The following is a 27,508-nucleotide window of genomic DNA, read 5'->3' as shown; positions in this document are numbered from 1 at the left end:
GGTACCTTGAAAGGTTCAGAGCAAGAGATAATATAGTCTCTTTACTCAGTTATATCAGATGCCTGAAAGAATAAGCCATATGTTGCCAAGACTACTACTACTTTTGGAACCTGACAAGGTGGAATGGGAGCCTGCAAACTGAGTGGTGTTGCTTTGGGAGATGAGCTGGACCAATTGTTGATGACTGAGTGGGACTCTAGTAATGTGCCAGTATCTTTTGAGTATTTTATTTTATTTTGGAAAGAAGACAGGAGATACGCAAAATTTTAAATGTACAATACCTTATTGTTGACTATAGGTATAGTGTTGTATGCAGGTTACATCTACTACCATACTATGATATGGTGTAACACTGGCATTGTTGCTAAGATTATATTTATATTGATGGTCAAATATATTGAGTATTTGAGCTAAAGGCTTTTCAGGATATAATACTGATGGAAAATGGCTTGAAGAACTGGATTTAAGTAACCATTAGCTAATTTCTATGATAAATAGTTCATCGCAAGTTCATAATAAGGTACAAATAGAAAGGGGAAGAGTAATCAAATAAGCATAAAAACATGAAAATGTATATAATGGCCTTATAGGATGGATTTGTTTTTTACTATTGCTGTTGTCATATAAATGCTATACTAAAAGGAAATGCCCAGGTAAGTATATTTTGCTGTGAAATAACATTGGCCAAAGGTCAGGGGGTGGCCTGTATAGTAAATAATTTAACCTTACTCAAAGAGAAGTCTTGCCTTTGCCCTCAGCTTCTGGAAATAATCTCTAGGCCCTTGGAATGTCATGTCGGATAGGAATGTCTTTGTTTACCTGGGGGTCTTATGCCTTCCAGATAGTAACTATGTAATTTAGGGTGAGGGTCAGAGCCATATGTACAACAAAATGAAGTGTGGGGGCTTTGGTTCATGAAGCTTGGCCTCCTGAGGGTTCGAAACTGAAATCAGCCATGTGAGCAGTCAACCATGCCTACATGATGGAGCCCATTGAAGGCTCTGGACACCAATGCTTGAGTGAGTTTCCCTGGTTGGCAGTACTCCATGCTATTGTCACATATCTATGCCAGGAGAATAATGTCTTGATTCCATGGGGACAAGACAACTGGAAGCTCTTCCTTCCAACTGGAAGCTTACCTTCCAGGACTCTGTTCCATTCCCTTCTTCCCTTGACTGATTTTAATGTCTATCCTCTAGCTGTGATAAAATGTAACCATGAGTATTAACAGCTTTCAGTGAGTTCTGAGAGTCCAACTAGTGAATTATTGAAACTGAGGATGGTCTTGGAGACCCTTGAACTTGCTGTTGCTGTCATAAGTGAGGGCAATCTTGTGTGGGGACTGTTTCTTCTATCTTCTGCACAAGATAACATATAAACATCAATTGACATTCTATATACTAGTAATTAACAATAAGAAGTTTAAATTAAAGGGGCATCTGGCTGGCTCAGTCAGTGGAGCATGCGGCTCTTGATCTCAGGGATGTGAGTTCAAGCCCCATGTTAGGTGTAGAGATTACTTTAAAAAATGAAATTTAAATAAAAAACCAGTATCGCACAATAAAGTATAAACAAGACGACACCAAGTAAAAAAGCATGAAAAATAAGAAAAACTTAGGGAATAATTTGTCAGAAGATGTGAAAGACCTGTATGCCTTCGGCTCATGTCATCATCCCAGGGTCCTGGGATCGAGTCCTTACTCAGCGGGGAGCCTGCTTCTACCTGCCGCTCCCCCTGCTTGTTGTGCTCTCTCTCTTTGACAAATAAATGAATAAAATCTTTGAAATCAAAACAAAATAAAAAACCAAAAACTACAAATGTAATAAAATGTAACAACATTAAAGAATACTTAAAGAAATTGAGAGATATACCTATTTATGAGTCAGAAAACAATATTGTTAAGATTTCAATTATCCCCAAATTGATCTATAGATTCAAATTAATCCAAATAAAAAACACAGCAGCTTTTTTGTTGTTGAAATGGACAAACTTATTCTACAACTCATATGGAAATGTAAAGGACTTAGAATAGGCAAAACAAACTCTGAAAAAGAAACAACTTTATTGAGGTATAATTTACATTCCATATTTAAATTGTACAGTTCAAGGACTTTTTTTTAAACAAAAGTTTATTCTTAAATGTACAACAGGCTCCAAGACAACAGTTCATTCTAGCTATAGGTGGCAACAGATGTTATGGCAGGGAATCCAGATGTTTAAAAAGGAATGGAATTAAGGATCACCTCAATGACCTTTATTAAATTTACCTAGTTGTGAAACCATCACCACAATCAAGTTCTAGAACATTTATATCACCCCGATAAGATTCCTGTACTAATTTACAGTTAATGACCATTCCCATTTTCACCCCCAGGCAACCACTAATCTACAGATCTTTATAGATTTTTCTGGAAATTTCATATAAATACAATATACAAATACAATCCTTGATCTTTTGTGTCTTGCTTCTTTCACTTAGTGTAGTATTTTTTTTTTAAAGATTTTATTTGTTTGACAGAGAGAGACACAGCCAGAGAAGGAACACAAGCAGGGGGAGTGGGAGAGGGAGAAGCAGGCTTCCCGTGGAGCAGGGAGCCCGATGCAGGACTCGATCGCAGAACCCTGGGATCATGACCTGAGCCGGAGGCAAGTGCCCAATGACTGAGCCACCCAGGTGTCTCTTAGTGTAGTATTTTTGAGGTTCCTTCATGTTGGAGTATTTATTAGTGTTTGTTCCTTTGTATTGTTGAATGCACCACGTTTTGTGTATCCTTTTACCAGTTGATGGACATTTGGATCGTCTCTACTTTTTGCCTTGTATAAATAATGCTGCTATAAATAGGTGCAAGTGTTTGTGTGAATGCGTTACCTATCTTTTGGTTGGATACCAGGAGTGACGTCGCTGGGTCTTATGATAAATTTATGATGAACTTTTAAGGAAACTGCCACTTTTCCAAAGTGGCTATACCACTTTAATGCATTTACACCCGAAATATATGAAAGTTCCTAATTCTCCATGTATTTGCCAACATTTGTTATGATTATCTTTTTTTATTATAGCCATTTTAGTGGCATGTAAAGTGGTATTTCATTGTGGTTTTCATTAGAATCTCCCTAATGACTAATAATGTTGGCATCTCTTTATGTGCTTACTTGCATTATTCTCTTCTTTGGTGAAATGTCTCTTCAAGTCTTTTGTCCATTTTTAAAATGGGTTGTTTGTCTTCTTTTTATTGAGTTGTAAGTGTTGTTTATATATCCTGCATACAGGTCCTTTATCAGATATAGGATTTACAAATGTTTTCTCCCGGGCTGTTGTTTTTTTTTTTAAAGATTTTATTTATTTATTTGGACAGAGAGAGAGAGAGACAGCGGGAGAGGGAGCACAAGCAGGGAGAGTGGGAGAGGGAGAAGCAGGCTTCCCACTGAGCAGGGAGCCCGATGCGGGGCTTGATCCCAGGACCCGGGGATCATGACCTGAGCTGAAGGCAGACGCGTAACGACTGAGCCACCCAGGTGCCCCCTTTCCCAGTCTGTTTTGTCTTTTCATTTTCTCAGTGGTGTCTTTTGAAGCACAAACCTTTTTGGTTTTTGGTTTGCTGAAGTCCAGTTTATTATTTTTTTCCTTATGGATCATGCTCTTGGTGTCCTATTTAAGAATTTCTTGCCTAAAACAAGGTCACCGAGTTTCTCCTGTTTTCTGCTAAAACTTTTATAGTTTTAGCTTTTATATTTATGTCTATGATCCATTTTGAGTTGTTAGAATGGTGTGAAGCAAGATTTAAATTTATCTTTTTGCATGTGAATATCCAATTATCCCTCCACCAAATGTTGAAAGGCTTTTTCTTTCCCCATTGAATTGCCTTCACACTTTTGTGGGGAAAAAAATGTTTACCATAAGTATGAGTGTTTATTACTGGACTCTTTTCTGTTCTGTTGATCTATGTATCTAGTCCCACGCCAGTACCATACTAGCTCAATTACTGTAGCTTTATAATAATTTTGAAATTGGTAGGCAAATGTCCTTCCTCTTTGTTCTTTGGCAGATTCCTTTTTGCTATTCTTTTTTTTTTAAGATTTTATTTATTTATTTGACAGAGAGAGAGAGAGATCACAAGTAGGCAGACAGGCAGGCAGACAGGCAGACAGAGGGAGAGGGAGAAGCAGGCTCCCTGCTGAGCACGGAGCCGAGATGTGGGGCTCATTCCCAAGACGCTGGGATCATGACCTGAGCCAAAGGCAGATGCTCAACTGACTGAGCCACCCAGGTGCCCCCTTTTTGCTATTCTTGATCCTTTCCACCTCTCTCTATATTTTGAAGGTCAGTTTATCAGTTTGGGGGGAAGAAAGCCTGCTGGAAGTTTGATAAAATTGTATTGAATCTGTAGATCATGTGACTTTTCTTCTTCAGCTTATTAATATGATTACATTGACTGATTTTTGAATGTTGAAGCAGCCTTGCATCATGGAATAAATCTCACTTGGTCATGATGTATAATTCTTTTATATGTTGTTAGGTTCAATTTGCTAATATTTTGTTGAGGATTTTTACCTCTATATTCATGAGGAATACTGGTCTGTAGTTTTTTGTTGTTGTTATGTGTTGGTATGGCTTAAGTATCAGGGTAATACTGGTTTCACAGACTTGGAGAGTGTTCCTTCTTCCTCTATTTTTGAAAGATTGTATGGAGTTTCAATATTATTTCTCCTATAAATGTTTAATGCAATTAACCAGTTAAACCATCTGGCTTTAGGCTTTTTTGTGGGGGAAGATTTAAAGTTACTATTTGCTTACTACTGTTGGTGAAATATAAATGGTGCAGGCATGTGAGGACCATGCCTGGGTCTCAGATCTCAGGTATCAGTTAACTGTCTTGGGGAGCTACTATGGTAGAATTGGAAGACAAGAAATAAAAATTAAAATCACACCGAGATATCACTATATACTAACCATTATGGATATACCTATATAGGTATATATACATGAGCTAAAGTAAAAAAAGATGGAAAATACCAAGTATTGGCAAGAATCTGGAGCAACTAGAACCCATACACTGTGCTGGTGGGAGTGTATATTGGTACAGCCACTTTGGAAAACTAGTTTTATAAACTAAAGCTGAGCATATCGATACTGTGTGACTTGGCAGTTCAAATCCTAGAAATATGCCTAACAGAAATTCATAAATATGTTCATTAATAAATAGGTACTAAAATATTTATAGCTATTCCTAATAGCCTGAAGCTGCAGACAACCCAAATGTCCATCAACGGTGGGATAAACATATTGTAGTATATTCACACGGTGGAATATAACATGACCATGAGAATGAATTATCTACAACTGTATTCAACAAAATGGATGAACCTCACATTTACAATATGAATGAAAGATAGACACTAAAGAGTATATTCTAAAATATGAAATATAACTGTTTGACTCAATTTATATAAAATACCAAACAGACAAAACTAATCTATGCTGTTAGAAGTCAGGATAGTGTTTATCTTGGGGGTTGAGGGGACAAGGCCTGGAAGGGAGCACAGGGAATGCTTCTGGAGTGTTTGGTATATTGTGTTTCTTGATCTGAGTATGTTCAGTTTGAAAGAGTTCATTGAGCTGTTTGCTTATGATACCTGCATTTTCTGGATGCATTATACATTAATAAAAAGGTTTAAAAATAAGGTAAAATTGCATGCTAGAAAGCCCCTTTTCTTATGAGTATCTTAAAAAACATTAAAGGGAAGATGAGAAACTGTCTATATATCAGTGCTTTAAAAAAAAAAAAAGCAGTGCTCTTTCTAGAGAAGTCTTCCAGTTATTCAACTATAATCCTATCTTAGACTAAGCAAATACAGTGCAACATGATTTTATCCCATAGCAACTGACACAATACTACTCTTAATGTGCGTGTAGAAAATGAATGTATCTTAGCAAATTGAAAGAAAAACAAAATCAAAATGTTATGTATTGAAACCCAATTTATCAACCACTCCTTTTCAAACAGGAATCCCAAAGAAAGCAGAAGCTTCAGCAGATGAGACCGGAAGTCCAGTGTGTTGTGGCTCAGTTCCATTGTTTTAGGGGGATGAGAAGTCTATGGTCTGCAGCTTACATAAATGATAGCTTTTGGGGTACAGGTTAGAAAGTATGCATACCTTTTTTGGATGTGAATCACCAGCTGTCACAGCACGGAAGTAATGAGAGAACAGTTGCCACCTTTAGATGTCTGTAGGGTTTAATAACTATATTCCTGTTAACATTGGCTAGAGCTATGCCTAATTTGCCAACGCATAAAGTCATTTTAAACCTAAAGTGACACTTGGAGTTTAAAAATTCTATTTCGTTTTTTAAAAATATACTCTGGTGAAGGGAAGAGAAAGAAAAATTCCCCGTGGCAATTTTTCCTGTGCCTTAAATGTCCACGATCACAAAAACTTCTGGCTTCTACTCACAGATCTGCCTTCCCAAATAGGTTTTTGCCTTGACTTTGGTGCTCTGCAGGTGTCTGGACAATGAAAACCCTTCTCCCCACCCTAGAAATTTGAAAAAAAAAAAAAAAGGTGGCCAATATTAAGTACTTCTACATTCCCAGGGTATGAAGAACTAATCAGTGCTGAATTTATAAAGTCCTTCATCCAAAAAGTGAAACATAAGAGATTACAAGTCATCTCCTGGGGCCTTTCTACCATCTCCTGGGGTCTGTCTCTCTACCCATTTGTAAGAGCTTGAAGGTCTCTGTGTGAATCATGCAACCAAACAGGACTATTGCTCAAATGCCTTATCAAAGTGTCTCCCTATGCATATAACTGCATGTCAACTGTGGTGGTGCAGGTACTTGTATTTCCAGTTGACTGAAGGATACTTGGCTCTGTCTGCCTTCTGTTTACCTAAGCTGTGGGCTGTCATGCCCACCTCCCCCTGTACCCCAGTCGCAGCATCTGGCACTCCTCTTCCCCACTATGAGACATCTGATGCATCCCCAGTTGTGAGTTCCAGCTGAAGGCTTTTTCAGTCAATGGCTTTATACTTTTTCTCCACTATGTGTTTTCTGGTGTTTAATGAGATTTGATCTGTCAGTGAAGGCCTTCTGACATTCTGTACAAGCATAGGGTTTCTTTCCGGTATGAATAATCTGATGCATACTTAATGTTGCTTTCTGGATGAAGGCTTTCCCACATTTACTGCATTCATAGTGTCTTTCTCCAGTATGAGATTTCTGATGGATAGTGAGGCGAGACTTCCAGGTGAAGGTTTTTCCACAGTCACTGCATTTATAGGGTCTCTCTCTAGTATGGATTTTTTGGTGTGTTATAAGATTTGACCTGTCAGTGAAGGCCTTTCCACATTCAGCACATATATTGGGTTTCTCTCCTGTGTGAATCTTCTGATGCACACGGAGTTGTGACTTCTTAGTAAAGCATTTCCCACAGTCACTGCATTCATAAGGCTTCTCTCCAGTATGAATTCTATGATGTGCAATGAAGTGTGACTTCTGGATGAAGGCCTTCCCACATTCAGGACAAACATAGGGTTTCTCTCCTGTGTGGATCCTCTGATGCACACTTAGTGTCGATTTCTGGATAAAGGCTTTCCCACATTCATTGCATTCATAGTGTCTCTCTCCAATATGAGATTTCTGATGTATTTTGAGGCGTGACTTCCATATGAAGGCTTTTCCACAGCCATTGCACTTATAGGGCTTCTCTCCAGTGTGAGTTTTCTGGTGTTTAATGAGATTTGACTGGTCACTGAAAGCCTTGCCACATTCAGCACACATATAGGGTTTCTCTCCAGTATGAGTTTTCTGATGTGTAGTGAGGTTTGTCCTATGAGTAAAGACCTTTCCACATTCTGTACATATATAGGGTTTTTCTCCAGTGTGAATTCTTTGATGTACATGGAGTTGTGACTTCTTAGTGAATGATTTTCCACACTCACTGCATTCATAAGGCTTTTCGCCAGTATGGATTCTCTGATGTGTATTGAAATGTGATTTCTGGATGAAGGCCTTCCCGCATTCAGTGCATACATAGGGTTTCTCTCCTGTGTGGATTCTCTGATGCATTCTGAGTGCTGATTTTCTTGTGAAGGCTTTCCCACATTCGCTGCATGCATAGTGTTTTTCTCCAGTATGAGTTTTCTGATGTATGGTAAGGTCTGAATTCTGGGAGAAGCCTCTTCCACATTCACTGCATTCATATGGTTTTTCTCCTGTATGAATTCTCATATGTCTAAAGAGATATGATCTGTGGAAAAAGGCTTTTCCACATTCACTGCATTTATACGGTTTCTGCCCGGTATGAATTTTCTGATGTGTAATGAGGTTTGACTTGAGAGTAAAGGCCTTCCCACATTGAGTACATATATAGGGTTTATCTCCTGCACAAACACTTTGAGGTCCATTAATCTGTGGCTTCAGAATGAGGGCTTTGTCACTTTTATGGCATTCATGGGATTTTTCCTCAGCATGAATTCTCTGATGCTCAAAGAGATGTGACTTCTGGGGGAAGCTCTTTACACACTCAGTACATACATAAAGTTGCTCCCCAGTCTGAATATTCTGATGGTGGATGAGAACTTGTTCGTTGCCAAGATGTTTTTCACATCGATTAACCTCACAGGAATTTGCTCCTGTATTCGCATTCTCAGTAGAGGAAGAGCTATGGGCAAAATTAGTATCATTTCCAAAAATCTTACCAAGCTTCTTTGTTGCATTGCTTTTATTATGATTGTGTAAGTTTAAAGTATGCTTCAAACTCTTTCCAAAGGTGTCATAGTTATGGAGTCTTTTAATGGAAGGAACAAGCTTGGTACTCACGTGAATTATTTTTTCAGTATTTTTAAATTCATAGCCCCTTTCCTTAATCAGTACTTTCACATGACTTAAAGGGTTATTTTGGCTTTCTTGATATCTCTCTAGCTGGCTATTATTTTGCCACAATTCTTCTAAAATGGAACACAATGGATCTTTTCCTATGGGCTGACCAAATTTCTCACAGTGGAATGAAACTTTCCCAGAAATTCTCTGTTGTTGCATTTCCCCAGTAGCCTCGTCTAAAAAGAAGAAGAAAAAAGTAAAAATGACTCAAAGGACAATTAGCAGAGGGTAGGGGGCACCTGTAGTTCAGACAAGATGAATGCGGAAATGGAAGCATCCATATGACAATAATGAAAATAGTAATAATGTAGTAATACAAAATTCTTCTAAAGCACTTACTAGATGCAAAATAATTATATACCATTTACGATGCGCCAGGCACCGTTCCAAGTGCTCTACACATAATAGCTCGTTGGATCCTCACCAAACCCTAAGCAGCAGCCATCATTACCAATCATGTTTCACAGATGAGAAAACAGAAGCACAGAGGTTATGTAACGTGCTGAAGATCAAATTGCTAAATAAGTGAGAGAGATAGGGTTTGAACCCTGGGGATTCATATCCACTATGTAGGAGGTGTGGAGAGTGAGTCTAACCAGAAGAAGAAACCGAAGTCTGTTAAGGGGAAATCCTAGCATGGCAGAAATAGTTCAGATTATATGTCTTTATTACTTATTAGCTCTAAACCCTTCTAATCTCTTTGCTTTCTCTCACTTTTCCCTCTGAACCATATGAGCACCAACATAAAATTTATGTGCCTCAAAGACCCATTCCTCTACATCTATAGGAAACACTGTGGTAACATCGGCCATCCAAATAGTAGATATCTGTGCTCCCACTCTATAGCCAGCTGCAAGTTTTCCTTGGTCCCAGGGACCAAGGACCTGGGGACCACGTGCTTTCAACAAGTGTTAAGTAGGCAAGGTAAAGCCGCCTATGGCAGAAACTGCAAGCCATCCACCAAAAACAATTTGCATTTGCCTCTTCTTTTATACTACTAGGATGTAGCTGGGCATTACATTTAGCAGCCTCACTTTGTCCTCACCAGTGGAGTATGAGTACAAGTGGTATGTGCAGCTGCCAGGCTGGGCCTTAAGACAGTGGGCAAAACTCTCCCCCTCTCTCCTTCCCACTGGACTCAATGATGACCCAACATTAACCACGCAGCTGACAACGATGCCCTAGGAAATGGCAGAGCGATGACTTGGAACATGGTCCCTGAATGACCCATTGGGATCAGAGTTGATTTGTTGAATGAATCCATTCATTTCAGAATTCTTATATAAAAGAGGATATACATTGATACTAAGCTTGTTTTGCTCCTCTGCATATTCAAAATGTATTGTCCTTGGTATTAGCTCTAATTTCAGTACACTTCTAGGGAGGTTATATGTGGTATGAATTTACAAGTCGGACGTGGTACCACTCATATCGATACTTAATTTGGCCCAGTTTTCTTTGGGAACACAAGACCTGCAACTGTCAACATTTCATGCAGCTGTCTCCTCTTTCCAAATATAATCTATGGTCCTTTGAATTCCTCTGAGCAGACACTTGAAAAATCCTTCCGAAAGAGAGCAAAATGTCCTCCCCTGCCTATCTCCCCAAATTCAATAAATTTAAATTTACCAAATATTTTCCATGCTTTGCTTCAGAAAATGGAAAAATAAATATGCCGGGTATCAACTTATTGCCTCTCAACTCTGAATTCACTCCTTTGCCTGCTCTACAAAAAAATGGATCTGAGTCTCTTTAAATATCTGTCCCACTGTTGAGCCTTTTCAGCACAGGGTGATGGCGAAACACTGCAGGAGGAGGGGATTTTGCTTCCTGGCTCTGGTGGGCTCACTCAGCGGGCTCCTCCAGCAAGGGCTGCTTGTCTGGCACCAGGGTCCCACGGTGCAGGTGGCTTCGCCAACACTGGGTTCCTGATGCACACGCGGCTTCCCAGGCACCCAGGTCTTGCAGTGTGGGTGGCTTCTCTGGACCTCAGCTTCTGCAGTGCGGATGACTTTTCTAGCACCCACCTCCTGCAGCACTAGTAGCTTCTCCAGCTCCAGGCTCCTGCAGTGTGCTGCAGCCGGCAGCACACAGCACCCAGCAGTTGACCCTGGCACCCCTCGCAGATGATGTGTAGGGGGCTACCTCCAATGAGAAGCTTCCCCATGATCAGCTTTCTCTGGAACCCCCGAGGGCAGCTTGCCAGCAAGTTCCACCAGCGTGGCACCACAGGAACTCTTCTTCCATGCTCTGGGCCCTGGCTGGGTCCCTCAACAAGGTCTGGATTCATCGCTGGGAAGCAGGGGAGGCTCTTCCTTGGGTGCTCCATCACAGCCCAAGAGGCACCGGCTGTTCCTTTTATCTGCTATTCCTTTATTCTTTAGCTTTCTCTTTACTTTTGCTAGCTAATCTCTTGTCACTTCCATCTCGCCAGAGCTAATAATTCTTTATGCTTTCCCTGTTCAAATTTGTATGTAGTTTCTCTCTCCTGATCAGCCACTGAATTATACAATAAGAAACAGGCTTTTAATTCTGGGAACTTTCTAAAAACATAGAGGTAAAGGCCTTAGTTACCACACAGTCTAAAATCTGTGCTTTTTTTCCTGAGTTCCTGTGGGAAGAAAGGTGAGGAAAAGGAAAGAGCCACATGTGCTGGAGTAAGTGAGCCATCTCACGGAACATCAAAATCTGACCACCAGGTGAAAATGTATCATCTAAACAGAGCACAGAATAAAGAGTCAGATTCATGGAACACTAACAAATGTGGTAGACATCAAGAAAATGTTAAAAATGCACAGCAAAAGAAACAATCAACAAAATGAAAAAGCAACCTACATAAGGGGAGAAGATATTTGCAAGTCATGCATCTGAAGGAGTTAATATCTAAATTATATAAAGAACTCATACAACTCATTGGCACAAAATAAGCAAACCAATTAAAAAAATGGGTAGAGGAACTGAATAGACAGTTTTCCAAAGAAGACGTCCAAATGTTCACTGAAAGTGAACTAATAAAAAGAATGGAATCAGCAAATTCAATCAGGAATAAAATCATCGTAATCCAGGCATAAGAAAATATGGAGCTGGTTTTAGGTGATATTACTGGGAACTGGGAAGATGAACTGAGAACTGAAAATGATATTTGCAAAAATGGAAAAGCACTAGGAACTGTAGGGTGACTAATTAAAAAAAAAACGGCTGAAAGATTTAAGAAGCACTGACAGAATGTGACAGAATTTGGAAGGTGGGAAGGTGATATGTGAGATGATGATTCCAATTTCTGACGTACTGAGGGTCAAGAGAAACATCTCATGGGAACTTTCTGGGTAGCTAAATCTAGTACTAAAGTACCAGTGAAAACCAGACCAGAGGTATCAAAAGCAGTCATCAGAATTCAGTATGGATGAATCTTTGCATGTATATGAAGAAAAGATTGGTGAACAGCAGGGTCCCTAGGGCAACCTCATGTATGGGGGTAAGGAAGAGAAGGCTGGAAGAAAGGGCGAGTAATAAATTGGATGCAAATCAATAAGAAACAGGAAACTCAAGTGAAACAAGACAAGGTCACTCATAAAGGAAAACTCAAGGAGACCACAACAGATCAATAATGAAAGGCTGAAACTAGGTACTGGAGAAATGCAGAATAAAAAAATGAGACACCACTTTATACCCATTGTTGGCCCAAAAATGAGAAACTCTGGCTCCATTAATTGTTGGCAGAAACTCTAGGAAAGCAAGAACCTTTGTGCACCATGGTTAGTATAGATTCGTGCAGCCAATCTGAGAGTAATATGGTGGTGCTTGGTCAAATTCAGGATAAAAATATGCAATGATTAGGCAGATCCCCTCTTCTATAAACATTCCCAAGAAATTCTCACCCTCCAAAAGGGAACATTTTTGTAGAAATTTATCATAAAGTTGTTTGTATTAGCTGGGAATTTGTATTAGCAACAACCCTAGGTTCCACCACTGAGTGAATGGTTAAGTAAGATGTGGTACCAGCACACTGTAGAATACTATGCAGCCATTTGAAGGAATGAAGCCAGATGAACACACTGCAAAATGGACGATCTCATGGATGAGTGAAAAAAAAGGAACAGAATTAAGACATGTGGTGCAACATAATTTACATATACTAAAAATACATACTCAGAAACCAATATTTCAGGCTTTTAAAGAATACCACACAAATTCACAGATAAAACACAGTAGCTCAGTTGCCCCTGGGAGGAGGTATAAGGAATGAACACGTGGAATTGGAATAAAAGGGAAGAAATGTTAAAATACCTGAATGTACAAGGAAAGAATCTAAGATAAAGGGGGTGGGAGTGGAGTAGGAAGAATGAAAAGATCTTAGATAAGATAGGGTAGTATGCTATGTGATCCAGGGTACAGAGACTAGAGACAGCTCTCTTGTCAAAAAGCCAAGCAATGAAGACAATGGTTATTTGCAAGGGTCAAACTTGGAGAAACTGCTTAGGTATCAAAGGAGCTTCTGTGAACTATCGCCAATAAACTACAGAAGTTTAGAACTTTCAGGGTGCCTGGGTGGCTCAGTCAGTTAAGTATCTGCTTTTGGCTCAGGACATGATCCCGGGGTCCTGGGATCGAGGCCCGCACTGGGCTCCTTGCTCAGTGGGGAGCCTGCTTCTCCCTCTCCCTCTGCCTGCCGCTCCCCCTGCTTGTGTGCTCTCTCTCTCTCTCTCTCTCTCTCTCAGTCAAATAAATAAATAAAATCTTTAAAAAAAAAGAAGTTTAGAACTTTCAAGGCAGGTTGTCTTCACAGCCTTTCAAAGGTATCAGCCGCTTCTAGAAAAAGTGAGATTTACTTCCATGTCCGCCATCTGCCTGAGTCAAACTCACTCACCTGAACAGCCCTGATGTGGGGTTTCCCCCTCCAATGTCCATGGCCCCTCTCCTTGCTCCAACTTGAAGATGACCTCTGGTTTGGGAACCTGGTACCCTGTTAACAGGAGATGGTACAGGATTGGGTCCAGCTGATTGGATTTCAGAGGACTTTCAATGACATTTCCATTTGCTCTTCTGAAAAGTAATCACATTTCACTGGGAACAGAGTAATAATCATAGTGCTGAAAAGGGACTGAAGAATCTTGGACAAATCAAGGATGACACCATCACACACTTAAGATGTTCCAGAACATCCAGCAGCTGAGAATGGAAATAGCCACACTCAGGCGCCTGGCAGACACACAGGGCAGCTGGCTTACCCACTGAGCGCAAGTGGCTGTAATTCTCCAGCGTCACATCCCGGTACAGGCGTCTCTGAGCAGGGTCCAAGTGCTGCCACTCCTCCCTGCTGAAGTCCACAGTCACATCCTCGAATGACACGGAGACCTGTAACAACACAGTTCTGTTCAAGGTGACATGGTCAGCACTGGGGGTTGGAAGGAAGACAAATAGGAAGTTGTTTTTAATGATGTTTTACCATATCACACAGGGTTTTCACTCAGTACCTGGTTTTGTATTTCATTTTGTGAGAGAAAAAAACTTACTGAAGTATCTTGACATCCACTGTGTATGTAATACGTTCATTTGTTTATTCAGTCATTCTTTTGCAAAAATGAGGATTAAAATAGGCTTTCTTTAAGTCCTTTAGTTCATGTAACTACATATATTTACTGACTGATTATGTGCCAGGCCATGGCAATATAGAATTGAATAAAATAGAAATTGAATAAAAAGAAACACATAGGGGAAAAGGCGAAGTAATAGAGCCTTTAAAAACAATACGGGAAATTCATTCCTGGGTTTTGGCACCAAAAAAAAAAAAAAAAAACCCATAGAAAAAAGATAATATAGATAAATATCTTCATGATCTCAGATTAGGAAAATAATTCTTAAACAAGATGCAAAAAAACATTAACCATAAAGAAAAAGGTTGATGTCTGGCTACAGTAAATTTTAAAACTTCTATTCATTTAAAAGACAGTATTATAAGAGAAGAAAAGGAAAGACCCAGAATAGGAAAAGATACCTGCAACACATGTTACTGTCAAAGGGTTCATATCAAGAGGATGTAAAGAACTCTTACAAACCAATAAGAAGAAAGGAGACCACCGAGTAGAAAAGTGGGCAAAGCAATTGAACAGGCATTTTACAAAAGGGGAAATCCAAGGTTTCAATAAACAACAGAAAGGGTTTAACCTTAGTAACCAGGGAATGCAAATTTAAACCACAGTGAGGGGCACCTGGGTGGCTCAGTTGGTTGGGCGTCTGCCTTTGGCTCAGGTCATGATCCCAGGGTCCTAGGATCAAGCCCCGCATCAGGCTCCCTGCTCGGCAGGGAGCCTGCTTGCCCCCTCCCACTCCCCCTGCTTGTACACACATACTCTCTCTCACTGTGTCAAATAAATAAAACAAAATAAAATAAAATAAACCACAGTGAGATACCACTATACAACCCCCAGAATGTCCTCAATGAAAAAGACTGATAGTACGTGTTGAGGAGAATATGGTGCAATGAGAACTCTCATATTGCTGATGGTGATCTAAATTGGTGCAACTATGTTGGAAAGCATTTTGTCTTTATTGGGTAATGTTAAAGCATGCATACACAGTGATTCCATTCATGGAAATATGCCCAACTAGAATATGTGTACATGTGCAATAGGAGGCATGGCCAAGAATATTTATAGCAGCCTTATTCAAAATGTGTGTAATATTTCATGATAAAAAGTTAAAAATTAATAGTAATTAAAAAATCAGTGTTCAACATAATAGTAACAGGATCTACTCTCTTTGCAAAAAATTTAAGAATATTTTCTGGGGTGCCTGGGTGGCTCAGTCGGTTTAATGACCGACTCTTGATTTTGGCTCAGGTCATGATCTTGGGGTGGTGAGGTCAAGCCCTGTGTCAGGCTCTGCACTCAGTTCAGTCTGCTTGAGATTCTCTCCCTCTCTCTCTGCCCTCCCCCCCACTCATGCTCTAAATAAATAAATACATAAATAAATAAATAAAATCTTTTTTAAAAAAGAATATTTTCTTAGTTGCTTTTATTTGCATAATCCCTAAGCCTATACCCCACCTACCCACCCACGAACTAACCAAGACTGGTTTTCTGGTTAGGGAGATCTGGGGAGTTGAGGGAGAGAACCATGTGAATGTATTACATATTCAGAAATTAAGCTAAAAATTACCAATGGGACCAAAATGGAATAGGCATAATTTTCTCTATTTCTCCTGCTAAGTACAGCTAAAACCCCTAGACATTATATATAAAACAAAGATAAGAACACTCTGCCAGTTGGAGAGAGGGAGGCAAACTTGCCATGATCCTCAGAACCTGAGGAATGCCACAGTGGTGATTTCCCCAAGTTTTCATTTTGCCCCACATATCTTGGACTAGGTGCTAGAGAAACTGGCAACCTAGAATGCCAACTGGCACAGATGGAAACAGCCCCAGGAAAGCCTGCTTTCATTAGTTAAAGTACCAGGAAAAAGGCAACGTAGCAAGAGAGAAAAATTTAAGGGCACCTGGGTGGCTCAGTCAGTTAGGCGTCTGCCTTCGGCTCAGGTCATGATCCCAGGGTCCTGGGATGGGGTCCCGCATCGGGCTCCTTGCTCTGCAGGGAGCCCGCCTCTCTCTCTCTGCTCCCCGCTTGTACTCTCCTACTGTCTTTCCTTCTCTCTCTCAAATAAATAAATAAAATCTTAAAAAGAGAGAGAGAGAAAAACTTAAATAATACTGCCCTGTTCCAGGCAAGCATCACAGAAAACAAAACAAAACAAAACAAAAAACTGTGCTCCTACTCCCATTCCCATCAGCAAAGGATGAATGGGGAGCCTAGAATTTCATCCCAGCCTGGGATGATGGTAATGAGACCCCTTGCCCACAGTGTCAATTTAGGCTGTGTGGGGATCTTGGACTTCCACCCCCACTCGATAAAAAGGTGTCCTCTGCCTTCCCACGAGGGTGGTGTCAGAGGTGGTGTGGTGGAAAGCCTGAAATTCTACCCCTGCCCAGTAGCAACAGGTGCTTGTCCCCTTCTGGGGTGTCAAAGGAGGTCAACTGGGGAACCTGAACTTTACCTCCACCTGGCAATAAGGAGCATTTTTCAGAATCCTCTTCAGAAAAAGAAGATTCTCATTTTCTAGCAGAACAGTGTCAGAGGAGGCCTGTTAAACACAAGATTTAAATAATACCTAGAGTCTCATAGTTCCCAAAATATCCAGGACATACTTGAAAATCAGGCTTCATGAGAAGAAGCAGAAAAATCTCAACTGGCATGAGAAAAGACAATCAAGAGACACCAACATTGAGATAACACAGATGTTAGAATTATGTGACAAGAATTTTAAAGCAGCTATCATAAAAATGTTTCAGTATACTTAAAAGAAATTTGAAAATAGCCTTAGCAAAGAAAGAAAAGATATGAAGACAAACTGAATGGAAATTTTAGAACTGACAAATACAATGACTGAAAATTTAAAACTCCACTGTGGGCTCAACAGCAGAATAGAGAAGACAGAGGAAGGAATCAGAGAACTTGACAATGGAACCATGGAAATGATCTAATATGAACAGAAAGGAAAATTGGCTGGAAAAAAAATGAGCAGAGCCTCAGGGACCTGTGAGACTATAATAGAAGATCTGGCATTTGTGTCATCAGAATCCCAGAAGGAGAGGAGAAAACGTGTGGGGCTGAAAAAGTATTTGAAGAAATTGGCTGAAAATTTCTCTAATCTGGCAAAAATATCAACTTAGAGTTTCAAGAAGCTGAGCAAACCCCAAAAGGAAAAATAAAAAAAAATCTACACCAAGACACATTATAATCAAACTTCAGAAAAACTAAAGACAAAGAAAAAAAAATCTTAAAATCAGCAAGAGAGAAACCACAACTTACCTATGGGGGGAAAACAATTAAAGTGACGGGAGGTTTCTTATCAGAAACCATGGAGAAGAGATGGAAGTGGCACAACATTTTTCTTTTTTATTCAAAGATTTATTTATTTATTTTAGAGGGGGGACGGGCAGAGGGAGAGGGCGAGAGAGAATCCTCAAGCAGACTCCCCATTGAATGCAGAGCCTGATGCAGGGCTCCATCCCAGGACCCTGAGATCATGACCTGAGCCAAAATCAAGAGTTGGCTGCTTAACCAACTGAGCCACTGAGGTGCCCTGGCACAACATTTTCAAGTGCTCGAAGAAAAGAACTGTCAACCCTGAATTCCATATCTGGCAAAACTATCTTTAAGAAATGAAGTGGTAACGGGCGCCTGGGTGGCTCAGTTGGTTAAGTGTCTGACTCTTGATTTCGGCTCAGGTCATGATCTGAGGGTCATGAGATCGAGTCCTGCATTGGGCTCCATGCTGGGCATAGAGCCTGCTTAAAATTCTCTCTTTCCCTCTGCTCCACCCCCCACCCCCCAAAAAAGAAACGAAGTGGTAATGGTCAATAAATACATGAAAAGGTGCTTGGCATCATTAACGATCAGGGAAATAAAAGTCAAAACTACAATGAGATACTACCTCATACCCACTAGGATGGCTAGAATCAAAAAGTCAGAAAACAGCAAGTGTTGGTGAGGATGTGGAGAAATTGGAACCTTCATATGTTGCCAGGGGAGTGTAAAATGGTGCAGCTGCTTTGGGAAACAATCTGGCGGTTCCTCAAATGATTAAACATAGTTATCATTTGACCCAGCAATTCCATTCCTAGGTACATGCATCCGCAAGAGAAATGAAAATATATGGCCACATAAAAACATGTACACATATGTTGATAGCAGCATTACTCATACTAGCTAAAAGGTGGAAACCACCCCAGTGTACATCAGCTGATAAATGGATAAACAAAATGTGACACATCTATATAATGGAATATTATTCAGCCATAAAAAGGAATTAAATAACTGACACATGCTACAACATGTACATGTACAACGTGCTACACTTTTTCCCTAGCTGTATCTACGTACAATTCTACCCACCTATATGGACTGGCAACTTCCTACTTTATTCATCAGGTTATACATAAGCTATTACTATCATTATTTACTTTGCTACTCAAATTGTCCCAGATTTTCCCAGAGGGAGTTCCTTGAAACATTATGTTGCATGAAAGAAACCAGACACAAAGATCACAGATTATATGAGTCCATTCATGTGAACTCTCCAAAATAGTGAAGCCTATAGAGACAGAAAGTATATTAGTGGTTGCTTAGGTTTGGGGGAGGCAGGGAACAGAGGTGCGGTGGGGAGGAGTGATGGCTAAAGGAAATGGGGCTTCTTTTTGAGGTGATGAAAATGTTGTCAAATTGATTGTGGTGATGGTTGCTCATATCCATAAATATAAAAACCAGTGAATTGAACACTTTAAATGGGTAAATTGTATGGTATGTAAATTGTATCTCAGTAGAGCTGTTATTAAGAAAGAAGAAATGAAAAGGAAATCAAGATATCCTCAGATGAAGGAAAACTAAGAAAATCTGTGGCCAGCAGATGTACCCTAAGTGAATGGCTAATGGAAGTTCTGTAAACAGAAAGGAGATAATGAGAGAAGGAATCTTGGAACATCAGGAAGGAAGAAAAAATGGAAAAAGCAAAAATATGAGTAAACACAAATTCCTTCTCTCGGGTTTTCTAAATTACGTTCGAAGGTCAAAGCAAAAAGTATTACATTGTCTGTTGTGGATCTCCATGTGTGTAGGGGAAATATTTAAGACAACTGTATTATAATATAACCCGGTGAGGGTAAAGGGATTTAAAGGCAGCTAAGTTTTCTCTACTTCATTCTAACTGGTAAAATGTCAACACAAGTGTGACTTATTTGGTGATGGAATAGCTCTGTATCTGTATTATTGCACAATAATCGATACATGAATGGCAGAGAACTACCCACACACTATAGCAATGTCAGTTTCCTGTTTGTGATACCGTACTCTTAAGTGACGCAGGATGTAACCACTGGCAGAAACTGCGTAAACGGTTACGTGAGACCTTTCTGTACCATCTTTGCAACTTCCAGTAAATCTATAATTATTTCAAAAATAGAAAGTTTTAACAAGCTACCAATATTATCCTCAGAAGGACTGGAGTAGTGGGCACACCAGAAAAGATCAGAATGCTATCAAAAAGAAGCATTCCTTTCTTCCCTCTCTGCCTACCTACAAACCTCTCCACCTATTATATGGACTGGTGATTTCCTACTTTATTCAGTGGGTTATCATCTATTGCTATCATTATTTATTTATTTTGCTACTCAAATTGTCCCAAGTTTGGCCAGAGGGAGTTCCTTCCAGGTGGCTCCTGTGTCCTTTCAACATGTCCCCATCTTTTGAGCACTTTATTACTTCTCAGTACAATGAGTTCTTCCAGGATCATTTTGTACTCTCTCTGCTCTAACCCTGGAATCAGTGATTTCTCCAAGAAGCTCTGGTTCCTATTAGTGAGTAATGGCAAATCAAGGTGTGCTCATTGTGCCTGGCATGTAATTGTACTTTCATCAGTCAGAGCGAGGGGTGTTTTTCCTTACCGGAGAATGCCAACTAATCAATGTGGAAGGAATTATGGGATTAGAAAATGTCATTAGGAAAACAGCACAGTAATTAATTCTTACAGGCAAGAATCATCACTGGATGCTAAAATCGGTGACCAGGAGCATGAGAAATAGGATATTTACATAGCCTCAAAGTATCTCCCCCCAAAATAGTTATTAATTACACAGGGAAAGATAGTCACATTACAGAACTTGACAGATAACCATCTTAGTCATGGTAATCAAAGTTAATATTATCAATAAAGGCTAAATTGATATTGAATGCCTGCTGACATGAAGCACTGAGAAGAACACAACATTGTTTCTGTGATACTCCTGAGAAAAAAAGGAATAACCTATATCTAATTACGAGGAAGCAAGAAGCAAACCAAGTTGAGGGACATTCTTCCAAACGGTCCGTGTCATGAAAGTCAAGGAAAGGCTGAGGCACTGTTCCAGATTAAAGGCTAAAGGGACATGACAAGTCAACACGATACATGAACCTGGGCTGGATCCTGGATCAGGGGAAAGGACCTTCTTGAGACAACTGGGGAAACTGTATATTATACAGTATATATTAGATAATAAGATAATACATGGTATGTTAGTACCTTATCAATGTGAAATTTCCTCATTCTGAAAACTTTACTGTGGTTACAGAAGAGAATGTCCTTGTTCTTAAGAGATATGCATTGAAGTATTTAGGGGTAAATACTAAAAATAGTTGTCTGCAAATTACTCTCAAATGGTTCAGAAAACAAGGTTTTAAATATAGTTGTGTGTATGCCCATATACATGTACTTACAAACACACATGCAAACATCGAGGACAGAATGAAAGCAAACGTGGCAAAATGTTAATGGTTTATTTCGGATGAAGGGGGTACATAGTTCTTTGTGCAGTTTCTGTAACTTCTCTTTAATTTTAAAATTATTTCAAAAGGATCAAAAGTTTAAAAAAAAAAAAAAAACAAAGCTTTGAAACGCCTAGTTGAAAATTTAGGTGAATATTTGTTTAGGCCTTGGGGTGGTTGAGGATTTCCTAAACCAGAGAGAAAATGCGCTGCGTATCAGAGAAAAGACCTAATGATTTGACTATGAGGAAATGAGGAAGCTTTATTCACCGAAAGCCCCTTTGGCCTCTGGGAGGCCTGGTCTCCCTCCCCTTGTTAGTGAATGTTCGGGGGCACCAAGCGTGCAGGGAACTCATAGTACCTTCTCCACCACCAGCAGCTCCTGGAGGCAGCTCCACAAGCACTGGGCCATGCCCAGCACTTCGCCACCCACCAGCTCTCCTGAGCACAGCCCCGAGGGTTGCTGAGAGGAGGACCTCCACTTGAACCCCTAGCAACACACCTGACCTGTGCCTCCTTCATCCCCCAAGGGCAGTCAACCCGGGGGAGGCCTGGGGTCAGGCTGGAGGGAAGCTCTCATTCTGCCTGCCCAACCTCCCAAGCAGCTTGCCAGCCACCCCAGGAGACACCGGCAGGTGTGTGGGTAACACAGCGGGGAGGAGCCTCAGGGGGCAGGGCAGGAGTAGCTATTTCAACCAGTGTGAAAGAATGAAAACATTCTACCACTTGACATTGTTAAACGTTTTAACAACTCCAGTGGCCCAAGCTGGTGGACAAAAGACCACTGTCAATCAGTCTCTCCCTCCCTGGGAGTCACTAAGGCCCCATTTCCAGGGAAAGTGTACACAGCCCATGACAGGCATTCTCAGCATGAACAGACACACAAGATGAATATTTACAAAGTACACTGCCCACAGATGCCCCTCTTTGATCCCTTTCCCCGAAAAAATAGAAGCTTTGGGAGGGGGATTTTGGTGCTAGAAATCTGGGTAGAAAGTTGCTAACATAGACTCCCCCAGATTCCAGCCTCACCTGCTACACAGGAAAAGGTTTGATTTCCTATCCCTTTTCTACCACGAAGGATGGCATATGTGCCTACCACCACCAGGACCCCTACAAGGACTTCCTCATCCTAGGTGAGGATCCCCACTCCAGCTCCTCATGGCTCTCCAGCGACCCACATGGCTCTCCTGTCTCCCTCCCTTCAGGATCCTCTGAGCCAGCACACTACGTGCTCTCATCCCCGGGACCGTGCTGGGCTACCAGAATTGACCACTCACTGGCCCTCTGCTCTGGCCCATCCTGCAGCTGGCTCTGGGCTCAGTCCCCCCACTTCTGGGCTTGCCTCACTGTGATACGACCTTGCCCTTCTACACCCTGTCCCAGCCTCGCAGAAGGGCTTCAGTGGTGCTTACGAGGCTGTCTGCAAGTGTGCAGCGAGTTCTTGGCTCCCTGTGCCCTCACCAGAGGCCAGATACCTAGCCTCTCTCTATGCTTGCCCTTGGCTGGGGCTGCTCTGGTCTTTCCTGCTCCCTCTGGCTGTTCCCTCTCACTGTTCTCCATTCCGTACCCCTCCGCAGCTGCCTCTGGCTTTTCCCTGCTTCCCCTGCCCACTCCCAGCTCATACTTCTCTCTGCTGCTCCCTCTGCTGGTCCTTATTCCCTCTGCGTAGTCCCCATCGGACCCTTCCCTGGTCCCTCTTGTTTACTCTTCCCTCTAAATGTTGCTTGCTCCTTTTGAGTACCCCTGGTCTCTTTCCGGATTGTCCCTGGCTTCCTCTAACTGTTCCAAGCCTCCCGTTTCTTCTTCCCTTTGACTGCTCAGATGGAGCCCTGGTGCCTCTGACTGTCCTGTATTTCCTTCGACAGTTTCCCCTCTAGCTGATCCTTAGTCTGCGGCACCATTCTTCTGATTGGGCACTAGTCCATTTGGCTGTTCCCTGGTCCTGATGAGCTTTTCTTATTCTTTCTAGTGGACACAGACTGACTGCCCTTTGAGTCCCCTGACTGCTCTCTAGTCCCAATTCTTTCCTGTGCCTTGGGCAAACCTGGAATGCCTTTCTAGTACACCCTCACTTGACACACCTGCATCTGGTTTCCAGGGGGTGGGGAGCAGCACACTTTGTGGAGAGCTGGTCGACCCAGGTCCTAGTCTAGGCTCTTGACCACCAAAGTCTACCAGTTCTGGGCACTCCACCATGATGCTTGATTTTGTACTTTCACCTTCTCCATCACTTACATCATGTCTGACTATCTGCTGGTTCCTCTGGTTGTTTCCTGGGTAGGGTGACCAACTGTCTCGTTTGCCAGGACTTTCCCTATTTTAGCACTGAAGTCCCACATCCCAGGAAACCCCTGTCACCCTATTCCAGGGAACTCTGGTTGTTCCTCAGCCTCTCCTTGGCTTCTGCAACTGCCCCCCCCCCCCGCTTTTAAAGATTTTATTTATTTATTTGAGAGAGAGAGAGAGAGAGTTAGCAAGAGCAGGAACACAAGCAGGGGAAGTGGGAGAGGGAGAAGCATGCTTCCCGCTGAGCAGGGAGCCCAATGCGGGGCTCGATCCCAGGACCCTGGGATCATGACCTGGGCCGAAGGCAGATGCTTAACGACTGAGCCACCCAGGCGCCCCTGCAACTGGCCCTTAACCCCAGTGCCTGCTACATGGGGCCCTCTGGCTGCTAACTAGCTTCAGGAATGGATACTATGCCTTCCAGCTGTTCTCTAGTCCCTCTAGCTGTTCTCTGGTCAGTCAGGCTGCTCTCCAACACCAGATAAACTTTTAATGCCCACTTTGTGCTTCCCTAGTCCTCTGGTTAGCCCTTGGGACCTTTGGTTAGCACTCTGTGCCCAGTACAGTTTTGTTCTTCCCTCTGCTGTTCCCCAACCTCAGAGACTATTCCTTGTTCTGTGTGGCTCCTGATGTCCTCAGCTACTCCTCAGCCTGGGAGGCCTTTCTCCGTCTTTCCAACTATCCCTGGGTCTGTCCCCTCCCCACCCCCCCACCTGTTTATAGCCTCAGCAGCTGGTCCCTGCTTCCTCTGGCTGCTATCCACTCCCTTCCCATTCTTTCTTATTTTTTTGTTCCCTGGTACCTCTACCTTTCCCCATCTTCTCAGACTCCCCTAAACCCTGGTGCCTTGTGAAGTTGCTTGTCCCACAGGTTCTTGCCCAGAACACCAAACCTATCTGCTCTTTCCATTTTGGCCAAATCTTCTGTTTTCTCATCCCTCCGGATGGTCCCTGCTCCCTCTGGCTGCTATCTGGTCCCTCTACCTTCTGGTCCCTCCTCCTATTTTGGGATCCCTCTTATTGTTCTTGGACCCACTGGCTTTTCCCTCTCTCCACCTCTCTAGCCCCTGATGACTACGTCTTGGTCTCTCTGCTGCCCCTGGCTTCTGGGCTTCTGTTTCCCATTTCCTCTGTTCCACTGCACTCTCATTCTGCGCCCTGGGCCCCTTGGCTATCCTCCATCTCCAGTAAGTGCACCGTGGTCCCATCAGCTGTTCCTCATCCCTCTTTCTCTTACTGACCCTTCTGCCTATTTTTCAGCCTCAGCCACTATTTCCTGGTCCCGCCAGCTGTTCCCTACCGCTGTGGACACTTTTTTTTTTTTTTTTTTGGTTCTTCGGTATCTCTGCCCATTCTCTGCTCCCTGACATCTAATGAAAAAGCCAAAAACCTGACAAATAAATAAGTGAATAAATAACACTCAACAGGGTCTTGGTCATTTCCATCTCTTCTTGCAAAGGGTCAGAGGTCTGTGGTTGGGAAAGAAGAGATGAGTGGAGAAATGTGCCCTGTAGAGCCCAGAATCTTTTGTCTAGAAATTTCCACACACTGGCTGGGCAAGGAGCCACCTGCAGAAAGACTGGGGAGTACCATGTTGTTGTGGCCTCAAACTGTGGGTCTGTGATTGATATGATGGAGCAGAGCCTAAACACTTCCATAGGTGGAAGGGCACTATGGTTAGGCAGCAATTCGTTTACCATTCAATGCCTTTATACCTTTGACCCAAACATAATTTCAGTGACTTGGACAAAAAGACTTAAGTGCAGGAATTTTACCACAGCAGTGTTAATCCCAACAGAAAACCTGAAACACCCTAAATGCACATACAGTGGATTGGTTAAATTAATTCAAGTTTATCCAAAGGACATAATGCTGTGCATTATGTGTATATGAAGAAAAAATATTTAATGCCTAGAAAATCATGTTAAGCTGTCAAATTAAAACGGAGGCAACCAAATACTGTGATTCCATTTTTAAACTTGAGCTATAGAATGTATATGTGTATGGTATGTATGCACACCCACAGCCCCACACATATACCCACATATATGCACACTTGTGCATACAAAGGAAAAATCAACTGAAAGGAAATATACCTAAATGTTAACAATGGTTAACTTTGGGTAATGCTGGAATTACAAGTAATGTTTTATTCTCTTCTGTTTGTTTACCTGCATTCTCTAACATTTTATTGTGAAATAATGAAATTATGAAATAATAAAAATCAAAATAATTTTTTAAAGTTTAATATTATCCTAATGACCATGTGACCCTGAGCCCCTGTGACAAGAAGCCTGCCCCAGAGGTGACAGCATTCACAGGAGGGTTTGAAGAAGGGAGCTGTCAGGCAGGGTCTGGCTCTCTCATCATCTTCCCCTATTTACAGATTCTCAAGGGGAATTTTTATTTATTTTTCTTTTTATTTTTTAAGGATTTTATTTATTTATTTGAAAGAGAGAGAGAAGGAACACCAGCCGGGGAGGGGGGCAGAGGGAGAGGGAGAAGCAGGTTCAGGGCTCTATCCAAGGACCTGGAGATCATGACTTGAGCTGAAGGCAGACACCCAATAGACTGAGCCATGCAGGTGCTCAAAGGGAACTTTTAGGGGGCAACTTGGTCTTGGCTGTGGTGTGGTGAGGGTGGAGGACACATTCAGGAGACCTGGTTCCAGTCCAACACTGTTACTCACAATCCAAGAGGCCTGGGCAAGTCATGTCCCTTCTCAGGGCATTTTATCACCTTTGAAAGGAGGAGGAAGGACCAGAAGGACCCTGGAGACTGTTGTTGCCCTATTACCCTGCCATCCTCTCAGTTCCAGAGAAAAGGGATTTTTCTGCCCTAGATCAGGATAGAGGAGGAAGCAGCAAATCCCCAGAGACAAGGGGGAAAGGAGGCTGGGGGCAGGGGGTGATCCGCTGAGCAACTGCAAAGAGCCAATGGAGAGTGCAGGGCCTATGCTGGGGGTCGGGGGTAGCGTCTCCCTGGCTAGGACCCCAGATGTGGGGTGACCCTCCCATCCCACCTTTCCTCCATCACATGTCCACTGAAACACACAGGGCTCTGGATGTGGGACATCAGCCACGTGGTACTCACACAGCAGGAGGATGGTGACCTGGGAGCCTGGAATCTGCCACTTCTGTGACCCACCTGCCCCTCCCCTGAGGCCCTGGTGACAGGTCAGGGCTGTCTCCTCACTGAGCGAATTCCTGCCCCTGGAGTCCTCTCCCTCCTCACCTCACACAAGTTGACACATCCCTCTGCAGCCAGGACCGAGGACCACTGGGGAGAACTCCGGTTAGCTGGCATGTTCCCGCTGGGCCTCAGCTCAAGGGCTCTCTTGCTGATGACTCTGCTCTTCCCAGGAGCTCGAAGCCAGCCGGGCAGCCGGGGACTCAATCAGGGCTGCTGGGGCCAGGAGGTAGGTCCTACAGACTCTGCTTCGGGGTCTGGCCCAGGGGCTCCACAGAGACTCCAAGAAACCCTGGAGAGCCAGTGTGCACGTGGTCAGTCACCATTCACCCCACAAAATGCTTCCTGGGGGCACCAAGGGAGCAGCTCCCTGTGCTGGATACTGTGAAAAAGAGAAGTTCAGTAAAACCAACACCAAATGTTAGCGTATAATGTGAAAAAAATACTCATAAAACTTGGTATAAAATGAATGAGGGTTTGAATTCCAGATCTTCTACTTTCTAGCTAGAGTCTGGGGGAAGTCACTTCAGTCTGAGTTTCTTCATCTTAAAACTGAGGATGAAAACACCTGTCTCAAAAAAAAAAAAAAAAAGAAAGAAAGAAAGAAAGAAAAGAAAAGAAAAAAGAAAAAAGAAAACACCTGTCTCATAGGGTTGTTAGAATTAAATGATACGATATGATGCCTCCAAAGCAATCATTCCTACTTGGCACCTGGAACATATTACATTGATATTAAATATTGCTATTATTATAAGGTGCAAGGCAGGTACCTCATTTAATTTTCAAACTCATCCTGTGAA

General features: G+C 42.1%; 1 protein-coding gene across 3 annotated transcripts in view; it reads right to left on the bottom strand.

Annotated features, from left to right (window-relative positions):
* Nucleotides 1-2,044: 2,044 nt before the first annotated feature.
* Nucleotides 2,045-27,508, bottom strand: part of ZNF41 (zinc finger protein 41) — a 44,225-nt gene continuing 18,761 nt past the window's right edge. For all 3 annotated transcript variants that reach the window (XM_028113467.2, XM_028113469.2, XM_028113468.2), the window contains exons 2-5: nucleotides 26,754-27,090; nucleotides 14,109-14,235; nucleotides 13,748-13,843; nucleotides 2,045-9,056 (exon numbers count right to left, since the gene is read on the bottom strand). In XM_028113467.2, coding sequence (XP_027969268.1) covers nucleotides 7,024-9,056; nucleotides 13,748-13,843; nucleotides 14,109-14,235; nucleotides 26,754-26,825 — 2,328 coding nt within the window. In that variant the 5' untranslated portion in view covers nucleotides 26,826-27,090 and the 3' untranslated portion in view covers nucleotides 2,045-7,023. The remainder of the gene's footprint in view (nucleotides 9,057-13,747; nucleotides 13,844-14,108; nucleotides 14,236-26,753; nucleotides 27,091-27,508) is intronic.

The sequence above is a fragment of the Eumetopias jubatus genome, unplaced genomic scaffold, assembly GCF_037043125.1.
Source record: "Eumetopias jubatus isolate StellerSeaLion01/CBP00866 unplaced genomic scaffold, mEumJub1_p1.0 scaffold_11, whole genome shotgun sequence".
Lineage (NCBI taxonomy): Eukaryota > Metazoa > Chordata > Mammalia > Carnivora > Otariidae > Eumetopias > Eumetopias jubatus.
The sequence above is the reverse complement of the archived record's forward strand: the minus strand, read 5'-3'. Positions and strand labels throughout refer to the sequence as shown.